Raw genomic sequence first — 27,947 nt, forward strand, 5'->3', positions numbered from 1 at the left:
ACCGAGTTCAAAGCACGGAAAGTGCGATTGACAGGCGAGCCCGGAGCTGGGTGGTGAAGGGGTTCTCCTGGCCTCTCCGACAATGGCACCGGGGTGAGTGAGTGATAATCTGCCTGGGAACAGACTCGTGATTGTCCAAACCATCTCTGCAACTTGTGCATTTCGCCGTGTTTTGAAATCACGTACTAATGTTGTTATTGATCTCAATATTCCTCCGGCTAGGTGCTTGCTATTCCTGGTTTGCATTTTCTGTTGTATGATCTCCTCCATCCGCGGTGTCTTCCTCGAACCAGATCAAAATGTCAGGTAAGTCCAAACATGTCTATTTCTATGGTATGGCAGCAGCGCCCCATGTCAACAGTAAGCGAGCCCTACCAAACAAGTCATGAAAGCAAAAAGAATCGCAAGTGCTGGAAGTCAGAGACAAAACCCCAAAGTGATCGGGCAGCATGTATGGAAAGAGAAACAGAGTTAAGGTTTAAGGTCAATTCAATGATTTAATTCAATCAATTATACTTTATTGTCACATGTATCAAAAAGTACAGTGAAATTCTTTGTTTTGTGTACAACCTGGCAAAATCATATAGTAAACCTTATCTGGGCAGTACACAGGTGTGACCACGTTTCTGGCTCCGACAAAGCTACAGAAGTTCACAGAACAGACCCACGTTCTTCCTGCCGCTGCATGTGGCAATCCCCAACCCCTCTGCCGTGTCCTCAGTCAGTCTGAAGAAGGGTCTCGACCCGAAACGTCACCCATTCCTTCTCTCCCGAGATGCTGCCTGACCTGCTGAGTTACTCCAGCATTTTGTGAATAAATCCTCGGGCATTCTTGTAGGCTCTCCTCCCCTTCGTGCTCGGCGGCTTCCCCTCCCCGCCCGGCGCGTCGTTCTGAAGCCCTTCACTCGCCAGGTCCCCCCATCCTTCAGCCATGAGATTGGCTCTTTTCCCCCCCCCATAATTTTCTAGTTGGTTGCAGGTTTTCAGCATCAGTGTTTTTATTGTTTCCATTGGCGCATGATTTGTAAATCTCAAGAGTTGAGAAAGATCGGGGAAGTGGAAAGATTTAGAGGAAGAATTATTGAAAGCAGAGCCTTAGTGGTTCAAATCAGATCACCAATTAAAGGAAGTGGTTTGTTGGAGGAGAAGGATAAGAGTTATGTCAGCATAGGACAAGAAACGCAAAGGTAGCAGTATTTTAATCAAGCAGAAGCTTACTCGATGCAGAGAACTGGAGAGTGATCATGAGAGCTTTGAAGTGGTTAAATACAGAAGTGAAAACTACGAAGTGGGGATTTCAGCTGTGGATGAGCTAAGGTAGGCTCAGAGGAAGTTAAACACATGATACCAGAAGGTAGTGACTGCGATAGATTTGAGAGGAAATCAGCAGTGCTGTCAAAAAGGACACTTTGTTGCAAAACACTTTGATGTAGACTAAGCAGAGTGGAAATGGTGGCAAATGCATGATATAAATGCTAAAGATAGTTTTACTTTTGTCAATATTCCACTGAATTAAATCATAGTTTTACTATCAGGGATATTACAAAACAGGCAGAGGCTTGGATGTGACCAAAGATACTAGAGTACTCTAATATCTTTGGATGTGACTGGGCAGAGGTAGCTTGTTATACAGCTGAAGTAGATGCAGAGATGAGAGTTAGTCATAGTTTTACAGCATGAAACAAGCTCTTCAACCTAACTCTGCCATACCGACCAGAGTGTCCTTCTGAAATAGTCCTTTCTCAAAGGTTTCAAAGGTCTTTTATTGTCACATGTACCAATTAAGATACAGTGATATGCGAATTACCATACAGCCAAACGGAAAAAAAAGCAACAAGACACACAACTACATAAAAGTTAACATAACATCCACCAGAACGGATTCCCCACATTCCTCACTGTGATGGAAGGCAAAAAAGTCCAATCTACTTCCTCTTTATTCTCCCGCGGTCAGGGCAGTCGAACCATCCGTCGGGGTGATCGAAGCTCCCGCAGCCGGCGGCCAAAGCTCCCGCATCGGGGCGATCGAAACTCCCGCGTCGGGGCGGTCGAAGCTCCTGTGGCTTGGAGTTCCCGACGTCGGTCTCTGACCAGAGACCGCAAGCTCCGTGATGTTAAAGTCCTGCAGGCACCCACGGTTGGAGCTCCAAGGTCGATCCCTGGCAAAGGGATCGCAGGTTCCGCGATGTTACAGTCCCGTAGGCTCCCCCCGGTGGAGCTCTCAAAAGTCGATCTCCAGCAAAGGCCGCCATAATGTTAGGCCGCAATGCAGACGAAGATACGATACGGGAAAAAAATCGCATCTCCATCGAGGTAAAAGATTAGAAAAAGTTTCTCCCAACTCCCCTTTACCCACCACATAAAACAAGCTAAAGAACACTAAAAACATACATTTAACACATACTATTAAAACACAAAGAAGGAAGGGACAGTCAGACTGTTGACGACGCAGCCATTGCTGGTGCCACCCGGTGGAGTATCTGCCTACATTTGACCCATATCCCTTAAACCTTTCCTGTCCAAGGGCCTGTCCAAATGTCTTTTAAATGTTATAATTGTACCTGCCTCAACTGCATCCTCTGGCAGATTGCTCCATAAACCCACCCTCCTCTGTCTGGAAAAACTTGTCTCGCAGATCCCCATTAAATCTTTCCACTCTCACCTTAAAACTATGCCCTCTATCTTGAGATGTACCTGTGCTCGGGGGAGAAAACTGATAATCCATCTTACCAATGCTCTCATAATTTAATAAACCTCTGAAAGGTCACCACACAACCTCCTCTGCTGTTGGGAAGAAACGGCCCAGCCAATGTCTCCCCATAACAGAAGCCCAACAATCGTGGCAACATCCTTGTGAATCTTTTCTGCATGCTCTGTAGCTTAATCGCATCTATCCTACGGTATGGCGACGAGAATTGCACACAATATTCCAGTTGTAGTATCAATATATCTTGAACAGCTTTAACATTCCAACTCTCATACTCAGTGCCCCATCTGATGAAGGCAAGTATGTTATACGCCTTCTTTACCACCTTGTCACTACTTTCAATTAACATTTGTACTTCTAGATCTCTCTGTTCTACAGGACTCCACAGGGTTATCCGGTTATTCACTGTATGCCCTGCACTTGTTTAACTTTCCAAAATACACTACTTCACGCTTATCCAAGTTACCTTCCATCTGATATTGCTTTGTCCACTTTCCTGGTTGATCTTGTTCATGTTGTAACTTTAGACAACTTTCTTTACTGTGCACCACACCACCAATTTTGGATTGGAGGGCTGACTACAATTATACACTTAGGAGGTTTTCCACTGAGCTGGACAGCAGAGAAGAGAAGTATGGTGTGATTTGTTGTGTAAGGTTGAAGGGAGCGGGGAAGAGACTTGCATTATGTCCATAGAGGATGTCACTAATTTGGTACAGTAACAAGAAACCTATTGGAGAGATTGAGATCAAAAGGGCATAACTGAGCCAAACCAACACATTCAATGGGTTTCAGAAGCAATTCCTTAAGGGAGTTTGGAGAATAGTTAGAAATGACAGAAGAATCAAGTATTTTAGGAGAGAACATTAATATCAGCAGTGAAAGTGAGGAGATGGGGTGTACTTAATGAAAGGGAATGCAAGAGGAAAGTCTCGAGAGTAGGATATGTTGGAGGGAAGGCAGAGGGAACAAGTCAGAAAAGTTTAAGGTAGTAACTGAGCCAAGAAAAACTTTGGCTCTGCAAAATGTTCCAGGGAAAATGGGTAGTATTAACAGTGAGATTTAGGAGTGATTGATGTAATAAATGATTATCCTGTTGTGCACAAAATATGCACCAATAACATTTGAAAGACAGTGGACAATAAGCAATGGAAACAATAGCAAAGAATTACTAAAATGGTACACTAAGGATGTTACCACGTAGCAGGCCATCAAAGCTAAGCAAGTAAATACACGATTGACATTATGGACACAATAGACAATAGTATTGCAGGGAATGGAATTCAGATGTCATTTTAACTGAACCTGTTTGCAACTAATTTTGCATTAGTTCATCTTTTATTTGGTAATAAGTTTTCTGTGAGGGATATCTTCATTCTTTGTGTGCCATTGAATAATAAAACGAGGAAGCTCTAGTATTAAAAAGTGTAAGACAGGCCTTTTCTAACATGTTGCCAATTTCCTGCAGTCTTCCTGTTGGTTGGAAATACGTGGGGCGAGTTTCACCCAAGGATCAAATTCTTCTCACGTTTGCACTTAAACAGCAGAATATTGACAAGCTGAAAGAAAAGCTGGAGCAATTATCAAACCCAGACTCTTCCCAGTATGGTAATTCTTTGTTTATTGGGTGTTTTATGCATTAGTATCGTTGAGTGATTAATTGCCATTATTCAATAAGTAATTTAATTAAGTCAACATCTCACCCCAACAGGCTTTATTATTTTTAAAACTGAATTGTTACAATCTTACAGATTTTTTTGAAAGCTTCAGTATATTAAAGTTGTTAAAGTAGGAACAACTTAGCCATAGGAATTCTTAGCCATAGTCGCCAAAAGATTAGTGGCTGAACTAATCGAATAAGAACATGTATTTGCTGCCTACCAGGTAATATTCTGTGGTTTGATTTTATAGTTTATTTGGAATTTATGTAATGAAAAGGCTACATAGAGATTGACTTTGAGAAACAAATGTCTCAGATGGACAGGATGTTTTGAAAACATCCATATTTTCAAAATACATTATGTAAAATTGTACATTTATTTAACTTCACTGGTCTGGTCAAAGTTAAGAATGGGTAAAAAAAAAACTGAGGGAAAATGGTTACTAAGAGAGTGGGGAATTTTGAATGGAATACCTCAACATTCAAAGTTGCTGCTGTAATTTACATAATGACATTAATGTAGAAATTCAATGCAAGATGACTGAATTTGTATGGTTGGATCAGTGCAATTACTGGAGGTGCAGAAAATATAAGAATTATTTCAGGAATGAGGCATTTCAGTTATCTGGAGAAACTGGAGATGTTTCGAGTAAAGAAGGTTAAAAGGAGATTTGACAGATGTGTAGAAATCCTTGTTGGGTTCCAACAGCTGAGTAAAGAGCAGCGGAACAAAACTGCATCTCCGTCAAGGTAAGAGATTGAAGAAAATTTCCCCCAACCCCCCACATAAAACAAACCAAGGAACACTGAAACATACTTTTTAACACATACTAAAAATAACAAAAAGAAGAAAGGACAGACAGACTGTTGGTGAGGCAGCCACTGCTGGTGACGCCACCCGGTGTTTTTTGGGGGGAACTAGGGAGGACCACTCAAAGATAAAGGAGGAAATTTGGGCTTGGAGTCAGAGAATATCGGTGATGTACTGAAGAAGTACTTTGCATGTGTATTCACCAAGGATCAGGACACGAAGGAGAGTGAGATCAGTGCAGGGTATACAAATGTCCAAGGGCTATTTGAGATCTAGAAGGAGGTGGTATGGGGTCCCTTGGAAAGCATTAAGATGTCTAGTTCCCCAGAGTCCGATTGGCCCACAGATATTGTAGGCCAAAGGACCTGCTCATGTGCTCACCGCTCTATGCTCCATGAACCTTTTCTGAATTGATAAATTAAGAGATAGGTTTCTTGCAACTTAGGAGAAAAAAAGTTGTTTTCAGATTTTATACATTTGCAGTTTGTCTTTATTTGTGCAACAGCTGACAAGCCTTTAGAAAGAAAATCATCTGTGGGGTATTGTTCATTGTAACTGACCCATTTACTGTTTCACAGAGTATATTAAAAAAATATTTAATGGCAATCATTTTGCCTTCAGGTGATTCGTGAGGATAAATCTAATTCTTTAAACAGAGTCACTGCCTTGTTTCCAGGTAAATATCTCTCCCTGGACCAGTTGTCCCGAATGATTCAACCTTCGGAAGAGACTCTGCAAGCTGTTTGGGCGTGGCTGGGAAGCCTTGGCGTACAAGACTGCTCCACTGTCCAGACCTTGGACTTCTTGAATTGCTTCACGTCTTCCAGGTAACAACAAAACTGCACCATGGAGTGTTCATTATCTACATTATATTGAGATATTACTTGATAAGTGTTTCGGAGAGCCTCAACAAGGTGTTCAGGGTTCTACTGAGAGATAGCAGCGATAAATTTTAGCGTGTAGAATGTTACATAAATCCAGAAACATTGAATGCAGCACGATGAATTCCTCTCTCTGTTGTTACCACGTTTGAGTTTGTTCCACCTGATCAGGTCACATACATCCTTTTGTAAATGGGAGTCCAAAGCTCAGCTTTGTGACATTTGAGGAGTTTTGAAGCACTTTATCTAATCACGACGCAGCCATTTCATCTCGATTGTACCTGAAAGGGCCATCCGTTTGCGGAGCCAGTAAGAGGAAGGCACATTGGTTTGAGGCGGAGAGATGGAAGCATCGCTTTGATTATAAGTTGCGTCCAATGGGCCCTTGATAAAGTTAGACCCTGCTAAAGTTAGAAATCTTACCGTGTCTGTGATCGAAGGGAGGAGACTCCGTTTTCTTTATGACTCTTGCAGTCACTTGTTAAACAAAGAATTCAAGTTGATTCCGCTTGTTGATAAATGCTTGAGTTACGAAACAGAGAGTCCATCTATACATTAGTGCGATCAGTCAGCCTCCACTCACTTAGCACAGAATGCAGTATAAATCGCAGGCCACTACAGGAAACCTGTGGGAACCCATGATTAAGTGAGTACTGGCCCTCATAAATCTTTGAAAGGTCAGACAGAAGCGCTACCCTTACAATGATTGTTCTTATTTTTTTGGGAGTGCTGCTACTCTTTTTCCAGAATCCCCATGATATTACAAGCTGACAAAGCTGCTTTTGTACAGATTTATGTAGCAGCAAAAATATAGATTGAAGCAGTGCAGTAGATGTAGTTTACATGGACTTCAGCAAGGCATTTGGTAAGATTGGTCCAAACGGATAGGTCCCCGGAGTCAGGGGATATGGGGAGAAGGCAGGAACGGGGTACTGATTGAGAATGATCAGCCATGATCACGGTGAATGGTGGTGCTGGCTCGAAGGGCTGAATGGCCTACTCCTGCACCTATTGTTTATTGTTTATTGACCCATGGGATCCAGAGCAAGTTGGTAAACTAGATTAAAGGTGGTCCTAAAATTGTTGAGCTATCGTGTGACGGGGACACAAAAATAAGGCATCATCAAACAAACAAACAAACAAACAGAGAGTTTTAGTGATATATATAGATAAGTGTGAGGTGATGCACTTTGCGAGTACTAATGAGGCTACGACATCCATCATGAATGCCAGGGACCTGGAGTATTGAGGAAAATGGAGACCTTGGTGTGCAGGACTAAGATCCTTGAAGGGGACACGCAGGTAGATAATGTGATTAAGAAATCGTATGGAATCCTGGCCTGGCATTGAATCATGCCATTGAAAACAAGAGCTGGAAGATTATGCACGAACTTTATAAAATATAAAATCTATTGGTCAGACCTCAGCTGGAGAACTGTGTATAGTTCTGGTCATCACACTATAGGAAAGATGCAATAGCTTTGGAGAGGATGCAGAGTAGGTTCACCAGGTTGTTGCACTTCAGTTATGAGGAGAGACCGGGGAGGCTAGAAGTGGTTTCCCCTGGAGCAATGGAGATTAATAGGGGACATGATTGATATACATCAAATTGAGGTGTATGGATAGGTTAGACAGCAGGAAATTATTCTTCATACTAGAGGTATGTAAAACAAGAGCACCTTGGGCAAGGGGTACAAGATTTAGAAGGGAGCTGAGGTTTCACCCACAGAGTGTGAGTACTGGAATGCCTTGGTAGGCCGAAGGGCCTGCTTCCATGTTGTAACTCTAAACTAAATGAATCCTGAAGAGGGAATGAAAAAGAAACTCTGATCCAGGGCCAAAGAAATAGAGAATGCAAACTGGGATGTGGGCGATTCTTTGATTAATATGGGGCGGGGTATGGAGGATTCAGAATCTTTAAATTAAGTTGGGCAACAAGGAATGGCAATAATGAAAAGAGCAATTGGATTGTCTTATATGCATGAGGGGTGGTTGTCAAGAAAGGCATTCAAGTAATCATTTTTATTGGTAAATTGTGAATGAAGCTTTTAACTAAAACAAAAATGTGAAGGCTTGCTTGAAAAATATTTCTTATAAACCAATAAAATTCTCAGCTGGCATGAAACATCAACCATGGAGAATTTAGTTTGCTTTGGAAATACCAGATTCAAATACAGCTGTAAAAATAGAAAATAGGTGCAGGAGGAGGCCATTTGGCCCTTCGAGCCCGCATCGCAGTGTAGGCAAGTGACAAAACCCATTAGTCTGTGCAGTGATCACTTGTTAGTGGTAAGTTTAAATAATTTTAAATTATCTTGAAAGTACATGCATGTTATTTGTTTACATTTTAATATTTTGAAAAGAGAAAATTGATGCATCTCTCGACCAAAGTTTTATCTTAACATTCTCAACTACCTATTGTTTTGAACATAATGAAACCATTAAAAAAAACTTCCTCAAACTGAAGTAAAAATCTGAATTAAAGGATCAAGCCTTTGTAGCAGAGTGATCAAGCATACAGGGGGAACATAAGTTAAAATATGGAGTATTGTTTGAATGAATGAATAAATAAGTTATTGGCCAAGTATATGCATATACAAGGAATGTGCTTACTGAACACGAGATAGGAAAATCAGCTCTTATCCTGCAAGCTGCACAGTCGACCGTAATTTGATTCACTTTAGTGGGGTACGTGGGCAGTTTTATGAAACTAGGTTCTGTTAACTACCTAAAAGCTTGATCAAAACACAAATGCTGGAGGAACTACGCAAATCAAGCAGCAGAGATCAAGCTGCCTCAGAGGCAGTGGAGGCCAATTGTCTGGATGCTTTCAAGAGAGAGCTAGATGGAGCTCTTAATGATAGCGGAGTCAGGGGGTATGGGGAGAAGGCAGGAACGGGGTACTGATTGTGAATGATCAGCCATGATCACATTGAAAGGCGGTGCTGGCTCAAAGGGCCAAATGGCCTCCTCCTGCACCTATTGTCTATGTGGAGGGAATGGACAGACACCATTTCAGACTAAAGAAGTGTCTCGGCCTGAAGCATTGTCTTGTCTGTTTCCTCCACAAATGCTGCCTGACCCGCTGAGTTCCTCCAGCACTTTGTGGTTTCCTCAAGATTCTTGCATCTCCAATTTGTTGTGACTCCAACCTAAAGATATGATTTTGGTTTGCACATTGTTAACTCTAGATCAGAATCTTCACATTTCATGGACTTCTATTTAGTGAGATGTGACTATTGTTTTTTAAACCTTGTATTTCAGTACTGCTGAAAAGCTTTTGGCTGGATCAAAATTTAATCGTTACACCAATGGTCATCAGACGCTGATACGATCTCTGGCTAAATACAGAGTTCCCGATGGAGTGGCAGAGCATATTGATTTTGGTGAGCGGTTTTGTCGAAATCCTCACGGACAGTGTTGTCAATTAATGTCAGGGTTTTGATAAGTGCAATTCCTTCGCTGAGTAATTGTTTTAGTTGAACAAAATGCATTGTTTTGGTTACTTGATGAAACGAGCGATTGTAGATGATTAGCCATGATCACAATGAATGGCAGTGCTGGCTTGAAGGACCAAATGGCCTCTTCCTGCATCTATTTTCTATTCTAATCACGGATAGGCCAATGTTTGTGAAAGGTACTTGTCAAGAAAGGCATTCAATAAATGTTTTAAATTATAATTAATGCACGCATTGCACTTACATTTAACATTTTGATTTTTAAAAAGCCCAAAAGTTTGATGAAAAAACCCAGCAATTCTAGAAATATGCAATTCATCAATCATTTGCCTCTGCAGTAAACGCGTCCAAGATAATCCACTCCAGTGATTCTTTATTTGGCCTCTGTTTAGAAATATCTCTCTTTGCAATGTGATTCTGTTGCACAAGTCTTCAATTTCTGGCCATATTCTTCTGAGTATTTTCTTGCCTGCTTTTTCCAAAAGATGTTTCAACAACAAGAATTTGCATTTGTATATCCCCTTTGATGTAAAACACTAAGTTGTAGAATGAATGTGGAGGTGACACATTTTGCATTTCAGAGGGTAGACAATTTATAAACATTTTTTTTTAAATTGTTCATTACAGTTGGAGGCATGCATCGATTCCCTTCGCAAAAGACTGTGATAAGCAAGGCATGGAAAGTTGGTCAGCGCAGAAAAGCGAATATTCACATGGGTGTAACTCCTGCTGTTGTGAGGAAACGCTACAACCTCACGGCAAGCGATGTTGGGTCTCATGGGAATAACAGCCAAGCAGTGGCTCAGGTAAGACATTGGCTTACATACATTATTAATCAAAGCAGAAAGGACCCTGGATCCAAATACAGTAGAGAACTCCAATAATCTCGCAGGTTTAGTAGTTTGGTGCCAGATTTTCTGGACCATTTTATGTTATTTCTATTAATACCACAACACTCTTGTAATTCACCTTTTTAGATGTTACATAGTATTACTACAAATGTTCTAGTAAATTCAGGTTTTTAAAAAAAGTTTAAAAGCATCCCAGTCGGTTCAAAAATAGCGCAGCAAAGGAGGCTGCATTGAGTTGAAAGAGAGCAGGAACAGGCGTGGGTCAAGTAGAAGGGAGCTTCACAAACATCACATGGTGAGACAGCTGCTGATCCATCGGGATTTACAAATAGTTGAATAGCGGAGTTTTTGAGTTTGACTGCAGTTGTCAACTACCTATTGTGGTGGGGCAGTGACTATCACAAGAAATGATGGCAGAAACCATTTTATAATTGTATTCCTTTTTTTTCTGATCGCAAATTCACGTATTTGCTTTTTCAGGGCTTGATTAATTTTGCTTATCGTGAAATAATGATGAACCTTAATAGAAATTGTACAATTCAGTTGTGTTGATTTTTTTGCTTGATCCATTGAAATTGGAGTTTAACTGTTTTATCCTTCAGTTTCTGGAACAATATTTTCACCAGTTGGACCTTGCAGAATTCATGCAACTCTTTGGTAGAGGCTTTGTCCACCGTACTAAAGTAGATAACACAATAGGACGCCAAGGAGGCATAAAGGCAGGCATAGAAGCCAGTCTGGATGCGGAATATATTATGAGTACCGGTGCAAACATATCCACCTGGGTCTTCAGTAACATAGGTAGGTCTCAGGCTATTTATGTGTAGTTACTAGTATGACAATTTAGTCAGACCAAAGTTTAGTTTTCTTCTAAGTATTTATACTCCACTAATTATTCAAACATCCGATTGTATGACTTTTAGTTTATTGAAAGCAAAACATTTTGAGACGTAAAGATATTTTGTTTGTTTACATGACATTAACTGCAATCAGTCGTACAGCTTTAATGATCTAAAGTTCACATTTATTTACTGAGAAATTAGATGCAATGGGGGTTGGTTTGAATGTAGCTGTGTAGAAATAAATGATTTGATTAAATATGTAATTATGAATTTAATAGTGATCTTCCAGAGCAGCCACATTCCAATACAATAAATTCTCTCCATATTTCACCCTTCATTTTATTTCAGTTGGTGTAAATATAAGTTCTTAAAGATCGTGAAAGCTTGCAGGAATTCTGAAAAAAAGTAATTGCTGACCAATTGTACCATCACTTTGCATATTGAAGACGATTCTCTTGTTCACTGAAGTGCTCTGCAGCATGCTTCCCTTTCACCTTGGTGCAGAGGATGTTTCTGTGATGATTCCTAGTTCCAATGAGAATCACGGCCTATGGCACAGTAACACACCGCAGACACTTGTGTGAAGACTATAATTGATCCAGTGCTACGTTAGGTATGGATTCTGAAACTTGCTACAAATTCCAGGATCTTGTACATCACCCCTTAACATACATGGATCAGATCAGATGAGTTTTGTTTCTTTTCATGTATAGATCCGACAGTGAAATTATATTCAGAAGATGGCATGCGTATCATTTGGGCAAATGCATGCAGAGGTTAGAGTCTCCAGCTGTGTTCAAGTGATTCAACCTTTCACATAGCCAGTCCCATGCTCTTCCTCTTCTATGGAGAGGAAGTTTGTGATTGCTCATCAGCTGAGTAATAATGTGAAGCAAGAGCCAGTATGTGCATTTGAAAACTGCAACTCTAGTCCATTGGTAACTCTAGGTCCTGAACACAGTTTAACAGACTCTGGGGCCACATGAGAGCAGACAGTCGCTCAGGCAAGGAAGCCCGAGTCACTGCCTTTTGGCTTTTGCTCACCTTTGCAGGTTTTAAAGATTTAATGTGCAGAAATAAGAGGGCTTATCCTATTTAATTCATTGTATCTCCATGCATTCATTAGATCACTGAAGCCAGTTTATTAAGCAACGCTGTACGTTATGAACACCACAATGTGCTTAAATTCAACATGATTGAAGCTAATTTTTTTTAAATTGGCTTCAAAGGTTTTCAGATTATTTGAATTATTGCAAATGAAGAGTTAATTGTTGGTAGATATAAAAAATAGTATAAACAGTCAGCCATTTGGCGCTTTGGGATTGCTCGTCAATATAATCATGATTTATTCTCTGTCTAATATTTCAACTCTTTCCCCATACACCCTGAGGTCTGTATCCAAATATTTATGGTCCCACAAAACAATTACAGCGATTTGGTCCTTGCTGCTTTCTGAAGAAAAGAACTCTACTGGTTCACCACCCTCTGAGTGGATGTTTCATTGAATCATTGTAAAATACAGCAGGGAAAGAGGCCATTTTGCGCATTGTGTCCATGTCAACCATTGATTTCCTGTTCAAATGAATTCCATATTATCCCATTTTCTCATCGACTCACCCACATACTTGGGGCCAATTAATCTACAGACCTGCAAGTCTTTGGGATGTAGGAGAAACCCCATGTAGTCACAGGGAGAATGCGCAAACTCCACACAGTTAGCACCTAAGGTCAGGAACAAACCATGTCTCAGGTGAGGCAGCAGCTCTACCAGCCGCACCAATGTGTCACTGCAATTTCTCCAAATCTCACCTCTGAACATCTTAATCTTGAAATCATGAATCCTCATTCTGGACTCCGCCGTCTCCCCACATCCAATCTGTGTAATCCTATCACTATTTTGTGAGATGAACACCCTTCCTATTCTTCTAAACTCGTGAACACAGGCCTTGTTAACCCAACCTCCCCTCATGCTCCTGCCGCGCCCTGGAATCAGTCTGGTGAACCTTTGCTGCATTTCACCTGTTGCACGTTTATCCGTAAGTAAGGAGAGTAAAACTGCACGCAACACTAGAACGTATTGTTTGCTGACCTGCATGTTTAGTTTCGGTGGTTGGTCACCAGTCTCCTTTACCACATGAACATTTCACCAGCTATCACTATTTAAATAATGTCCTGCCTTTCTACTTTTCCTGTCAAAGCAGATGGCTGAATGTTATCCTTATCATACTAAATCTGCCAAATATTTGCCCATCTCATCTCTCCAAATCACATTGGAAGCTTCTTGCAACCTCCTTCGATTCTCACTTCTACCCAGCCTGATGTTGGCAAACATAGAAATATTGCATTTGGTTCATTCAACCAAATCATTGAAGGATTGGGGTACGGTTCGTGAGTGAGAGGTGTGAATATCTGGGGTCTAAGCACTGATGTCTGTGATATCCCGTTTTTCCCAATCCCACCCCAAAAAAGACATGCTGTTTCCTGATTCAGATCTGCAACGCCAACTCTTCTTTCACACCTGCCCACACAGATGCCACTCAACCGCCAGCAGCAAGATTTATTTTTTGCTCCAGATTCCAACATCGGTGGCTCCAGTCTCCCTTTCCTGTCTGCAACCTGATTTCAATCCATAATGATTTATCATTTGTCCATTACAGGAAGGCACCAGTCCCAGGAGCCCTTTCTGGATTGGATTACTTTATTGAGTAATATGTCATCCATCCCATGGGTGCACACCATCAGTTATGGAGACAATGAGGACAGTCTGTCAGTGGCTTATTTAAGGAGAATCAACAACGAGTTCCTGAAGGCTGGTGTCCGTGGTCTCACCTTACTCTTTGCTTCTGGTAAATATTTTGCACAGAATGTGATAAGAAATTGCTTTTAACACAAGATTTCTATTTTTGCTTTAAACCAGTCACACTTCAATCACATTTGCTGTTGGTGACCTGTCATGTGCTGGAATAAAAGGAAGTGCATGTGTTTCACCCACTTCCAACATTTCATATTGTTACATTTGCCCAGGCAGACGTTTCAAACATTCGTTTTAGATTAGTTGTGGTCTATTTTCATGTTGTTGCAGATTGTGTAACAAAGTAAACTAAGGCAGATGCTGAAAAACTGATATTGTGAAAATGAATTCAACATCATCTGTGAATATCATTCCTATTATTTTATTCTTCACCCTATCACACATTGTTTTCATTCACCCCTACCTCCACCCATTCTTCTCAGTTTCTTTGGATTTGTTTTATGTCAAAGTTCATTTCCAAATTGCTTGTTGTTTGACTATGGTCTAAGCTTCATGGAAAGAACTCACACAAATAATACTTAATCAACATAGTTTACATTCTTCACAAGTATATCAGCCAAAGGATCTGTGTGCACATTTCATTGTTCAGCACTTTGGAAAACTTAGGAGATGCGGCAACTGTCTGAGTATTGATTTTAAATTACTTTCTTTTCCTAATAGTGCATAAATTAAAAATAGAACAACCCCAAAAACCCACTGATATCCTAAATAACTAGTTTAGTTTTTGCCAATATATTAGCAGATTGATTATTTAAAAAACAAATTTCAGGGCCTTTTTTGAAAACCCCCCACTCTGCCTGATGGTGTATTGAAAGAGGGTTGGGTGCAATGGTGGGATAGTGGGGGTGGGCTATATATGTCCATATGGTTCAGGGCCTTTCAAGCCAGTCATTTCCATTTGACTACGTTCAAGGACAGACAGGCAGCTTATCCCAGAGATTTGCGTCCCGATATGCCTAGATTTAAATCCTACCTTTACTTTCATGGAGCTGCGAAGTATTGAAATGGAAGGTAATGCTCAATGACATTTTGAATGTTTTATTTGACTTATTTACATATGAGAGTCAAAGATAAACTGTAATCTCAGCCATTATTGTAACACTTGCCTACCTTGTGCAACAGGTGATGATGGTGCTGGCTGCAGAGAAGTTAGAAAAGGCAAAAATACCTTCAGGCCAAGTTTTCCTGCATCTAGGTAATGACTCAAGTGCACTGCAGCCTTTTAATGAGTGTTTGGATAATACCCCACTACTTGTACTGTATGATTTAAATATGCTGGTTAATATATTTTTTGTTTCTCTATATTTATTGAATTGAAAGTGATCTTGCCAAAACCATTGTGTTCACATAACTTAACAATCCGTAATTGTTTGACTATTGAATTTATATTTCAACAATCTGGATAACGCATAGAATTTTTGAGGATGCGCTAAACTAATTAATATATATGTTGCAAGATCAATTTTGAGGTCTGGATTACTATTGTCATAAATCAGAGTGGCTGCATGTCGTTCGAGTGCATTGAAGGGTTGGGATGTCTACTAGTCCCAGAGTGCAGTTGTGATGTTATGATTTTCCTGGCACCAGAGGGAATCAACTTTAAAGTCATCATCCTACACTCTAATTTGTTAATTTTCCAAACTGAAGATTGCAAGATTAACTGGCAGACAGTTGATAGAAGGATCTGGGCTGTTCTGTGTTGCACTGAGCAACCTAGAAATATAAGTGAGATGTGAGGGGGAATTTCACCCTATGCTCTAAATAGCTGTAAAGTGAGTGTAAATACTGAATGTCCTAAAATGGTCATAGTGAGAACCCCAAATCATTTTCAGGTTTGTGTAGCAGTTGAAATCATCCAGCACAAAATTGGCTTCTGCACTGCAGTTAACCTTGTTAAAAATAAATTATCTGGCTTCCACACAAGAAAATAACAATAGGCTGTACCCATTGGGGATTGTCACCAAGCCCATGGAGAATTAATGTTTGCACACTAAAGGCCTTAAAGACTGCTGGTTTAAATGCTCAAACAGTTATAGCATACCTGGCCTACACTCCACACGTTTGTATATTTGAGTAAAAATGAGTGATGGTCTGGTATGAAAGTAGAATCTGGAGGCTTTTGGTTCTGAAAGGAATATTTGAGAAGCCCGCTAATCATTTTTTAGCTATTCACTTTTTTTAGATATAATTTGAATATGATCTTCATAATATTTTATGCATTTGTTTCTTGTTAGTTTCAAACTTTTTTTGCAGAAATTATATCAATCCAGAAGGCAACACATACTTCACAGTAGTTAATGGTTTTACAAGAAATTAACAAAACTGTAGATTTTGAGATTTGGCATTGGAATAGTTTCATTGAATATCATGCTCTAGCGTAACTGAATATATAACTTTCTTTTAGTCCTTATGTTACCACTGTGGGAGGAACCTCTTTCAAGAATCCGTTTCAAATTACGTTGGAGGTCACAGACTATATCAGTGGTGGTGGATTCAGTAATGTGTTTAAAATGCCTGACTATCAGTTAAGTAAACCAGTTGGTCATTGTTTTGTTTTATGTGCAGTTCCAAATATGTGCAAGTGACAGAAAAGTGTTGAGATTTGAAGAGCAAAAGAAGAATAAAATCACACTACTGAATATAGATTTGTTCTTTTTGTCTGTGGAATCTAGACCAAAATGCTACAAGATTAATTTTAAATAAAGTTCAAGAAGTATGAAACATCTAGCTAAATATGTCTTTACGAGATAATGGGTTAAGAAGTATAGCTTGCTCTTAATGTTATGTAGAGGTTATTACAATTTATCTATTTATTTTACAGGCCGCTGCCGTGAAGTCTTATCTCAGAAGGGCAAAATCACTCCCCCCAGATACCTACTACAATGCTGGTGGTCGTGCCTACCCTGATGTAGCAGCATTATCTGATAACTATTGGGTTGTGACTAATCTAATCCCTATTCCTTGGGTTTCTGGAACATCAGTGAGTGAAATTATTTATACAGTATCTACACCTTTTTAACCAGACTAAGGTAAAAGCCACTATTGTAGTCATAAGTCCAGGTCAATTTTTTATTTTCAACAGGACACATCCATTTCTCATTAACCAAGTTGAGCCAGAATATTATTAGTATATTTGGTCTCTTGTTATAAATCATGAAAGTACTGAAAGCAAGATAAGAGATTTTTGTTATCCTATTTATTAAAATATGTGATTTTCCTTTTCAATGCAGGCTTCAACCCCAGTCTTTGGTGGTATCCTGGCCCTCATTAATGATAACAGGTTCCAAAGAGGACTTCCAGCTCTTGGTTTCGTAAACCCCCTGATTTACAAGATACAGGAGAATGGCACATCTGGAGCATTCTTTGATGTAAGTTACAACACGACTTTTATTAACTGATATTATTTGTGTTATTTTTGTTTTAAGTACTCTGGATACAATTCTAGAAAATTGTTTCCCTTTCTGGCAAAATGATAACTTGTTGCAGTCTAAGTAAACTCCAGATTATATACAAACATGGCAGATTCAGCATCTTCATTGCAGCAACTGTACACCTTGACTTTACAGAATAGTGTGAATTGCAGTGTGAGAGTTTCTTATACAACACGTTGCAGGAGAAAGTGTAGGTTTATGCTGCAACTAGTCCCAAAAATTGGTATGTGGTGTCAGCAAACAAAATTATTATTCATGTCTATTAATTAGACAGGAGCGTATACATTCACAACAGTGATTTCCTCTGGAGGTAGTGTTCGACAATGTGCTATTTGATCTGATTTGCTTCAGTCTCATGCTTCTTATTCTACAGGAGGTGGCAGCATAAATGCTGAAGTAGTTTATGAAGGTAGCGAGGCAGGTTTGATTCTACATTGTATTAGGGGATTCTTTCATGGACTTTTAGGAATTAGACTAAGTAATCCCGTAATATTTTTTCAGCTGGGATAAAAAACTGAGATGAAGAGCTTCATGAATGAAATTAACTGAGTACAATGGACAATCATCTTAAATCTTTCAATCTTGCTGATTAAAATAAAACCCTAGATTTACAGTGTTAGGGAAATGTATGCCATTCACTTTTGTACCACTTAAATAATCTAACATGGTGGTAGTGATCTGTTGCATAGGCTGTGTTACTGTTTTGTCAATCCGCACCTCTGATTCCTTAATAATAGAGCATTAATTTATGATGTGGATCATAAATATGTTTATTTATTTTAAATAAAATAAATAAGTTTGGCATTTAATGCCCCCTATTTCTGGGCACCCACCTGAATGTAAATGTATGCATCATATCTGGAATCTTTTTACTTGTGGCCCCCTGTCCATACCCTAAGGATATGTGGAGAAGTCATGTCATTGAATGCTTTTCAACTGAGAATATTCATGGAGCAGTTAATTCAGGTGTCAGGTGTTGCCTGTGTAGTTGTAAAACTGTAGTTGAGGGCCAGATGGGGGCATAGTTGTTACATGTTTATGTATGCAAGGGTCAGTCATGTGCTCTCCTCCACACTGGTTTAAGTCCAGACATTTGTCTGTGTCAGAAGATTCACCAAGCAGCATATATTGCAGTCATTGCACTTGTAAAAATCTGGTAAAACACATGGAAAGGTGGCTTTTTAAAAACTATGTAAAACTAGTCCTTATTGCTAGAGCTGTAACTTAGTTCGGGGGAAAGTTGGTGGAAGTTACAGAAAACACAGGGGCAAGAGTCCGCCATTAAGTTGGTTAAGGTGTTTCACCGATCATAAAGGTTTTGAGTAATCCGTGTAACGTATCTGTTAACTGAGTATGATGTCATTGAAGAGTCCTAACACATGTATGTAGAAGTGTTTTCTAATAGTATGTTTGAAATTCAAGTTATGATTTTTACAGATTTAATTCAATTATTGGATGTCGGCCATTATGTTGAAAAACTAACTTTAAGGGGAGATCTGAGAGCAGGCCTTTTAATGCTAGTGTCAGCAGCACAAATAACATATATTGTTCATTTTTGGAAATAGTAAATAGAATAAGATTGGGAAGGGATGGACTTAACTTTCCCGATGCTCCATGTGACCATTTCACAAGTGTACTGCATAATTAGATTAGATTTTGGGGTGTGGTCAAACAAATGCTTTATTACCCCTTTATGCTCACTTTTGTGTCCCATTCCTCGCATTTTACTTTCTTCCCCTCTAGGTAAACACGGGTTCACTGAAAATATATTCTTCATATGAAGGCTTTTTTACGCTTAAAGTGGCCCTAAAAGGCATGGTGCACACAACATGACTAGTCTACCGGTTATGTTGTTAATATTGGTACATTTTATATTTAGGTAACTACTGGATGCCATTATGGTTGTTTGGATGAAGAAACTAAGGGAAAAGGATTCTGTGCTTCTCCATCTTGGGATCCTGTAACAGGATGGGGGACACCAAACTATCCAGAGCTTCTCAGAGTACTACTTTTCGGGAGAGATGATCATCCATGACCTGAAGACCAAGATAAGGAGTGCAATCTAACTGAAAATCAAGCACTGAATTTCCTGCCCCACCTTTGTAATTTTGCCTTTGTAACTATATGAATACTTAGGTCAATAATGCTTTAGTTCGTTCCATTTGTCAGTCAAATTGTATTATAGGCAAACACAGCACACTGATAATCAAAGATATTGCAGCTTAGCATTTATACCGATACTACCTGTCTCGAATAACCAAAAATTGTACAGCAGGAAAACAGGTCATTTGGCATCAGGCACCCAGCTCCACTAATCCCATTTTGTTTCTTGCATCTTCATCAATTTTACTCCGACCCAGGGGCGGCAGATAGTAAATAATTAACCCACACAACAGCATGTTTTTGTTATGTGGGAGGAAGCCAGAGCACCTACACAATCCCAGGGAGGATGTTCAAACTCCACAAGGATTGCACCAGAGGTCAGGATTGAACTTGGATTTCTGGAGCTGTGAGCAACCATACTAACCACTGTAGCCATTGCTGCCAGATGATTACTTAACTAACAGGTCCTATGTTATTGTAATGTTGCAATAACAAATAAGAATTAATTGGTTTAAAGTTAATTAGAGGTAAATATTGGTGCATTAACAAATATTTAAAATCCAGAACATTGAATCCAAGATGTATAATGGAATTGATTATTTTTTTAACGAATGGAGCTGTCTAGATTTAAATGAGCAAATGTTGAATTGCCCAAATTAGAGATTGTAATGGAATCATGTTTTGATAATTTGATGTTTGAAAGTAAGCATTTGAATTTGCGGAGGAAACATTGCTGAAAATTTTTATTTACATAATTTTTACTTTAAACTGTACACAAAGTGCATATGAAGATTCTTAGTAAGCAAATAGTAAAAATACTATGCTGCTGAGTTTTGTTTCGGGTTAGTCTGCCCTGGTTGATCAGCTACCATTTGTGGATCAAATAAATAGTGCAGGAAACGGTAAATCTTTTCAGCTCGCTGGTGGCCAACCTTAGCTCGAGCTACGATTTCAACCACTGAACTGAAAAACAAAGGAAAATTACAATCAGCTGAAGACCTTTCTAATGGATTAAATTTATGCCTCCTGCTGTTAAAAACAATTTATCTTTAATACATCTTTCAAGTCAATATTTTCTTTGACCAATAAAACTCACAAAAAACTGACAAAAAAACAAATTACTAAGCAGGTGAGGCAGCATCTGTGGAGGGAAATGGATGGATCACATCCACTTCACGCGTTGGGACCTTTCTTCATACTGATGGACAAACGGGTAGAAAGCTAGTAAAGAGAGGCATGGGGAAGGGATGGAGCAAGATCCAACAAATGATAGGTGGATTCATGCAAAGGAGGAGTGATCAGCAAATAGGTGGAGATCGTTACAAATACTGGAGGTGAAAGAAGAGGGGATAGTGGATGGAATGGAAAGGAGAGAAGAGGAGGAAAGTGAAATAGGGAACTCAAAGTAGGGAAGCTGTGAGATGTGTGGGTGGAACTGTGTGACTGGAACAAGGCTATGGTAGATGAGAAGTGGAGGAAGGAGCAGTTACCTAAATTGAAGAATTGAATGTTCGTGCCATTGGGTACCCAAGCAGAATAGGAGTTGCTGCTTTTCTCGATGGCGTGTGAGCCTTTGTTACTATCTGCACTCATATGCTAATCACCACACGTTCACAAGTTATAGGAGTGGAATTCGGCCCATCGAATCCACTCCGCCATTCAATCATGGCTGATCTCTGCCTCCTAGTCCCATTTTCTTGCCTTCTCCCATAAACCCTGACACCCATTCCAATCAAGACTTTGTCTATCTCTGCCTTAAAAATATCCACTGATTTGGCCTCCACAGCCCTCTGTGGCAATGAGTTCCACAGATTAACTACCCTCTGACTCAAGAAGTTTCTCCTTATCTCCTTTCTAAAAGAGTGTCCTTTAATTCTAAGGCTATATGACCTCTCTTCCTAGACTCTCCCATCAGTGGAAACATGCTTTCCACATCTACTCCTTTCATTATTCTGTAAGTTTTCAACGAGGTCTCCCCTCAACCTTCTAAACTCCAGCAAGTAGAGGCCCAGTGCCATCAAACGCCCTTCATATGCTAACCCACTCATTCCTGGAATCATTCTTGTAAACCTCCTCTGGACCCTCTCCAGAGCCAGCACATGCTTCCTCAGATATGGGGCCCATATTTGCTCACAGTACTCCAAATGCATCTTATAGAGCCTCAGCATTACCTCTATGTTTTTGTATTCCAGTCCTCTTGATATAAATTGAATTTGCCTTCCTTACTACTGATTCAACCACCACTCCCCTCTTGCATCCTCATCACTTGTCTACCCCTTCCTCTCACGTCTCTCTACCATACTTCTCCCCTCTACACCGTTAGTCTAAAGTAGGGTCCCAGTGGGAATAATCTGTCAATCCTGTCAATTTCCCTCTGCAAATGCTGCTGGCCTGCTGAGATTGCCCAACATCTGCAGTCATGTGTCTCCAAAATGCTCGGGCATCCTTGCAGTAGATCTTCCTGGCCTGTTTAAACATTCAAAACACTATGCCTTCCATAGAATTTCAATTAGCTTATACAACTGTGTCAGTGTTGGAACATTAACGTTTTAGCAGTGTGAGAATACACTTCACGAATGTTGCATTAAATCTTAAAGTGAAGAGACTACAGACAAAAGCTATAAAGAAAATAAGGCACTTATCTGCATGGATATCAACCAATTTATCATAATACCTGTAAATCACATATGCAATTGGGAGACCTACAAATTTTGAGCTTGCAAATAATTAAAAAATATACTTATGCAAATTAAATAAATTTTACCCTCTTAACACTGGTTTACCGCAAGATCCTGACTACGGGTGCTGCACTGTAAGGAGTTTGTACGTTCTCCCCGTGACCTGCGTGGGTTTTCTCCGAGATCTTCGGTTTCCTCCCACACTCCAAAGACGTACAGGTATGTAGGTTAATTGGCTGGGTAAATGTAAAAATTGTCCCTAGTGGGTGTAGGATAGTGTTAATGTACGGGGATCGCTGGGCGGCACGGACTTGGTGGGCCGAAAAGGCCTGTTTCCGGCTGTATATATATGATATGATATGATAAGAGGAAATTTAAATTAATAAGTTAAATGTGCAGAAAACTATTGTTCTACCACCAATGGTCATTTAAACTGTAAATTATATAATCTATGAAAGTGAGAAAATCACGTAACCTGTTTGCAGTCTCTTTCACAGAGCTGAAGTGATGACAGAGATTCAAGCCTGTTATATAACTGACACCTGGAATGCTGAGGTAGAACTGTAAAATGTGCTGCTGGAGACCGCTAAGCTCTACTGGTACAGTGATGGCAGCATTCTTTCTCTCTTCAACACGAGCAAGTTCAGCAAGCAGGCCAGCTGTTTCCTCCTGACTGGAGCTGAACAAGATTCGGATTCCAGCTGTGGTCAGAGATGACAATAAGCCATCATAGTATCTGGTTCTCTGGAAAACCCTCGATGTATCTCCTGTAATTCATTGAAATGAAGAGATCAGTGCAATTTGCTTTTGCTATAAATAACATAACATAACATAACAACACTTTATTGTCACTCGGCACAACACCGAGCGAAATTTCAGCAGTCACACAAAACACAGCAAAAAAGAAAAGAACACAGGACACCCGACCCCAACACAAACATCCATCACAGTGACTCCAAACGCCCCCTCACTGTGATGGAGGCAACAAAACTTCCCCTCTCTTCCCCCCGCACCCACGGACAGGCAGCTCGACCCCTACCGAGGCAAACGACACGCACAGCCCCCGCAAGGGGATGGAAGGCCCCCGGGCCGAGCCGCCCCGGGCACCGAAACGTCCCGCAGCCACACCGGGCGATGTTAAGTCCAACGGCCGAGCCACACCGGGCACTGATACGTCCCGCGGCCGCACCGGGCGATGTTAAGTCCAGCGGCCAAGCCACACCGGGCACTGAAACGTCCCGCAGCCACACCGGGCACTGAAACGTCCCGCAGCCGAGCCGCACCGGGCACTGAAACGTCCCGCAGCCACACCGGGCACTGAAACGTCCCGCTGCCGAGCCGCACCGGGCACTGAAACGTCCCGCAGCCACACCGGGCGATGTTAAGTCCAGCGGCCACACCGGGCACTGAAACGTCCCGCAGCCACACCGGGCACTGAAACGTCCCGCAGCCACACCGGGCACTGAAACGTCCCGCAGCCACACCGGGCACTGAAACGTCCCGCTGCCGAGCCACACCGGGCACTGAAACGTCCCGCAGCCACACCGGGCGATGTTAAGTCCAGCGGCCACACCGGGCACTGAAACGTCCCGCAGCCACACCGGGCACTGAAACGTCCCGCAGCCACACCGGGCACTGAAACGTCCCGCAGCCACACCGGGCACTGAAACGTCCCGCAGCCACACCGGGCGATGTTAAGTCCAGCGGCCGAGCCGCACCGGGCACTGAAATGTCCCGCGGCCGAGCCGCGCCTGCGATGTTAAGGCCCACAGCCGAGCCGCGCCCCGGGGAAGAGACCCAATAAAAGAAAGGTTTCCCCCCGCCCCCCCCCCCCCCCACCCCACAACCCCCCACCCCCACCACACATACACAGCCAAAAACAGAAACAAAAACCATCCCAACACCGACACAAACAAAAAAAAAAAGAAAAAAAGACAACAGACTGCCAGAGAGCCGCAGCCGTTAGGCGCAGCCAACTCCTCAAATGAGAAACAGAATCACTAAACTTAAGTTTGTTTCATAACTGAGAAAGAACATTACTTATCTGTATATCGTTATATTCCAAGCTTAGAACTAAGTTTATGCTTTTTACTAAGCTTTCATATTTGATGTCAGTATATCCAAAGGTACACAGTCTGGTGCTCGAGTCATAGAGTACAGAAACAAGCCCTCCATGACCATGCCAATCATTATACTAACCGAGTTTACCAACACTTGGCCCTTGGCCTACCATACCTTGGCAATTGAGTACTTGCCCTGCTTTTGTTTTAATGTTGTGGGAGTATTCTGCTACTCAGCCTGTGTGTACCAGAGTGCAGCAATCCTTTGGTGGATTAAAAACCATCATCTCCCCTCTTCTAACCTTAAAGCCAATGCCTTCTGATCTTTGACATCTCGGCCATGGGATAAACTTACTTGCTATTCACCCAATGTTTCATAATTTTGTTCACTTCTATCACATCCCCTTCAGCCTGCTTTCCTCCTAGGAAAACAAGTCCAGCTCATCCAGTCCCAGCTCATAACTAAATCATTGCTTTCAGGCAACATTCTGGTGAATCTTCTCTGCATCCTGTCCAGTGCAGTCACGTCCTTCCTATAGTGCGGCAACCCGTACTGGAAACAATATTGGCCTATGCAAAGTTCTATTAAGTTCTACCAAAAACTGCTAATGAAGCAATTATCTCTTCTTCATCACCTCATATACTATGCTGCCATTTTGAGGTGTCTTTGGTTGTACCCCAGGTCTTTCCGTTCTTCAATATGCTGTAGAGCCCTACCATTTGTGGTGCATTTGCTACCCTTATTACCAAAATGCATCACTTCATACCTGCCAATGTACCAACATAATATCATCCTGCAACCTAAAACTATTGTCGTCTTTATCAATGACAATTTTTATGTTAAAATGTATAAATCAGACAACTTAGTTAACATACAAAGCAGACAGCAACGGTCCCGGCACCGATCCCTAAGGTACACAAAATACAATTACATTTCCAAGCCAATTTTTGAACCAATTTGCCTGCTTGAGTATTTGGCGCAGTCTTGGGGAGACCTGAGGAGCAACTTTTTAAATACAGAGTGGTGGGTCTATGGAACAAGCTGCTAGAGGAAGCTGTAGATATGGTGCACTTACGAAGTTTAAAAGACATTTTGACATGTTACACAGATAGGAAAGAGTTAGAGGGATATGGATCAAATGAGACCAACTCAGGTAGACAACTCTTAACATGGATGAGTTGGGCCAAATTGACTTAATCTTTATATTTGATACTTGTGATCTCTAAACCTCAACTAGAGGGAACATCCTCCTAATGCCCATTCTGTCCAAACCTCATTATTTTATATACTCCTATTAAATCTCTTCTCAGTCATGTGCAATAAAAACAATCCAAGCCTTTCTAATCCATCCTTTTAATTATACGAACCATTCTTTGCTAAGCCAACTTCATATTCATGTTAACAATGTTCTTTTTATGCTACAGGCATCAATTTAATTGCTTGGTCAGCAATGTAACACCTTATCCAAAGCGTCAAGGTATACCAACCATAGCAAGCTCATCATTACCCTGATCAAAAAATTCTATCAAAGTCATTTCACATGATTGTCCATTAAGAAATCAGTGCCAACTTGCCTTATTAATCAATTTTCCTCCATGTGACTATTAATCCAGTCTCAGGTCTATATTTCTGAAAGCTTTCACACCATAGAGTTAATCTGCCTGGTCCAGTAGTTGCTGGATTAATCTTTATTCCCTTTTTATTATTTAACAAAGGATTATCACTCTCCTTTGGCACGGCCCTTGTATCCAAAGAACGTTGCAAGATTATGGTTAGCATCCCCATGATTTCCTCCTACACTCTCTCAAATACTGGGATAAGCTCAGTCAAATTTGCTAAAATGTATGTGCTTGTAATTTATGTATCTCTTCCTTCACTATTATTTTGGAAGCATTCTCTTCCCTGGTGAAAAAAAAATGTTCATTCCTTACCTTAACTCTGTCCTCACCATAACTTCAATTTTATGATGCTACGATCACTATCTCCCTGGTAAAATTTGTCCACTTGACCCATTCAATTCAACCACAACAGATCCAGCACAACTATTATTCTCATTAGATCAAAAATACACTGCACCAGATATTATCCTGGGGACGTATTGGAAACTCTTTGTCCTCTCTGACTATAACATTGCTATTGCTGTTTACATTGTGATAGGTAACGGCCTTCCACAAATAAGTCTCTATTAGTGTCACCATATGATATTACCATGTAATATCCCGTAAGTATAAAACGTAATAAAATAAAGTATTTTCAAAGACACATAGTTTTTAGAGAAATAAATCACTAACAACTGTGAGATTCAATAATGCTAGTACCACGAAATGCTAAATGTCTGATTATCTGAACAAGCGATTTGTTAGCTACAGGGTTTGCCAGAATACGAATGACCTGATTTGTGGAAATCTGACTTTAAGCAGATATTCTCATACATTTTTAAGGCATTTTTCAAGCCAGCAATAATAGTAAAATGTTTCATTACTTTAATTATGGTCTATGCTAGGGCAATTATTCAATGAAATGAAAAACATATAGCAAGTGTATATAGAGTGATACGATATGGGCAACTACTGAAAACCAAAGTTCCTGACTGATGGAGAGATTGTCTCAGGAACAGAACACTTACATAACCTGGGGACCGCCTGTCCGTTTTAAATATTACATTCGCTGACTTCTCTCTCTAGTGGGACACTTGAACAAAAAAATTGTACTGTCATCATAAGCGATAGAAGTAGAATTAGGCCATTCGGCCCATCAAGTCTACTTCACCATTCAATCATGCCTGATCATCTCTCCCTCCTAACCCCATTCTCCTGCCTTCTCCCCATAACTTCGAACACCCATACTAATCATCATTTAAGGGAGCAGCTTTATCAAAAGAGCCTCAAGAAACATGTACATTTCTCCAGTATCCAGTTTAGTGATTTGCTTTGTGCAACTGTTGGGTATTAGAATAACACATTATGACAACTATACTGCAGTGATATCCATAATATGTACACCTAAATAGGTCATTCTTGTAGTGTTTTCAATATTATGGCGGAATAATTTAAATTTTGGACTTTGAATCTTATAGAAAAGAAAACAAGATTTTATTAAATATTACCTGTTCAAACAATTCATGAAAAAACCACTCACCTGGTTTTGTTCTGTTTTTTTCCACAATGACACACACACGTTCAAACATGGCCTGCAGGTGCTGAATACGGTCTACAAATTTACTTCGGTTTACACTGTTTGCAAACTCCAGTAAGAATTGTCTTTCCACAACCATTCTGTTGCTCACTATATAATCACATCCATTGAGGGAGCAAATTTCAGCCTTCATGTTATGTTGAATACGGAGAGAGGAAACCAGATTTGGTCCAGAGGAGATTTCTCGACTATCCACAAGAACTGTCAGTGGGGCTGTTCCAGGAGCGACTAGGTGTTGAACGGCAGTCAGACTGTCTTTCCTCAGTGTTTCACTTGGTCTTGAAGTTGTGGAGGTATCATAGTTCACCAATGATTTCTCCATCTTTAAAAATAAATTTATTTTTTAAATTGCACTATTGGCATTACCAACATGCATGCAAACACTGGATCACTCCAGATCCAAAGGCACAACTATAGTTAATGCTGGTATTGGTTTCGTAAAAGTTTTAACTAATTT

The 27,947-nt window shown here is 40.5% G+C and overlaps 2 protein-coding genes across 2 annotated transcripts in view; one reads left to right on the plus strand and one right to left on the minus strand.

Moving 5' to 3' along the window:
• Positions 1–27,508, plus strand: tpp1 (tripeptidyl peptidase I). Its single transcript, XM_078406713.1, has 13 exons — positions 1–93; positions 223–306; positions 4,176–4,315; positions 5,855–6,005; positions 9,324–9,445; positions 10,145–10,323; positions 10,971–11,169; positions 13,868–14,056; positions 15,145–15,217; positions 16,427–16,544; positions 16,841–17,002; positions 17,253–17,390; positions 19,333–27,508. The coding sequence occupies exons 1-13, from the start codon at positions 83–85 to the stop codon at positions 19,486–19,488; spliced, it is 1,722 nt and encodes a 573-aa protein (XP_078262839.1). The 5' UTR covers positions 1–82; the 3' UTR covers positions 19,489–27,508.
• fancm (FA complementation group M) overlaps positions 20,291–27,947 on the minus strand; it is a 70,986-nt gene continuing 63,329 nt past the window's right edge. Inside the window, exons 21-23 of the mRNA XM_078406710.1 lie at positions 27,434–27,812; positions 22,710–23,001; positions 20,291–20,519 (exon numbers count right to left, since the gene is read on the minus strand). Of these exons, the coding sequence (XP_078262836.1) occupies positions 20,375–20,519; positions 22,710–23,001; positions 27,434–27,812 (816 nt within the window). The 3' untranslated portion in view covers positions 20,291–20,374. The remainder of the gene's footprint in view (positions 20,520–22,709; positions 23,002–27,433; positions 27,813–27,947) is intronic.

The sequence above is a fragment of the Rhinoraja longicauda genome, chromosome 10, assembly GCF_053455715.1.
Source record: "Rhinoraja longicauda isolate Sanriku21f chromosome 10, sRhiLon1.1, whole genome shotgun sequence".
Taxonomy (NCBI): Eukaryota; Metazoa; Chordata; class Chondrichthyes; order Rajiformes; family Arhynchobatidae; genus Rhinoraja; species Rhinoraja longicauda.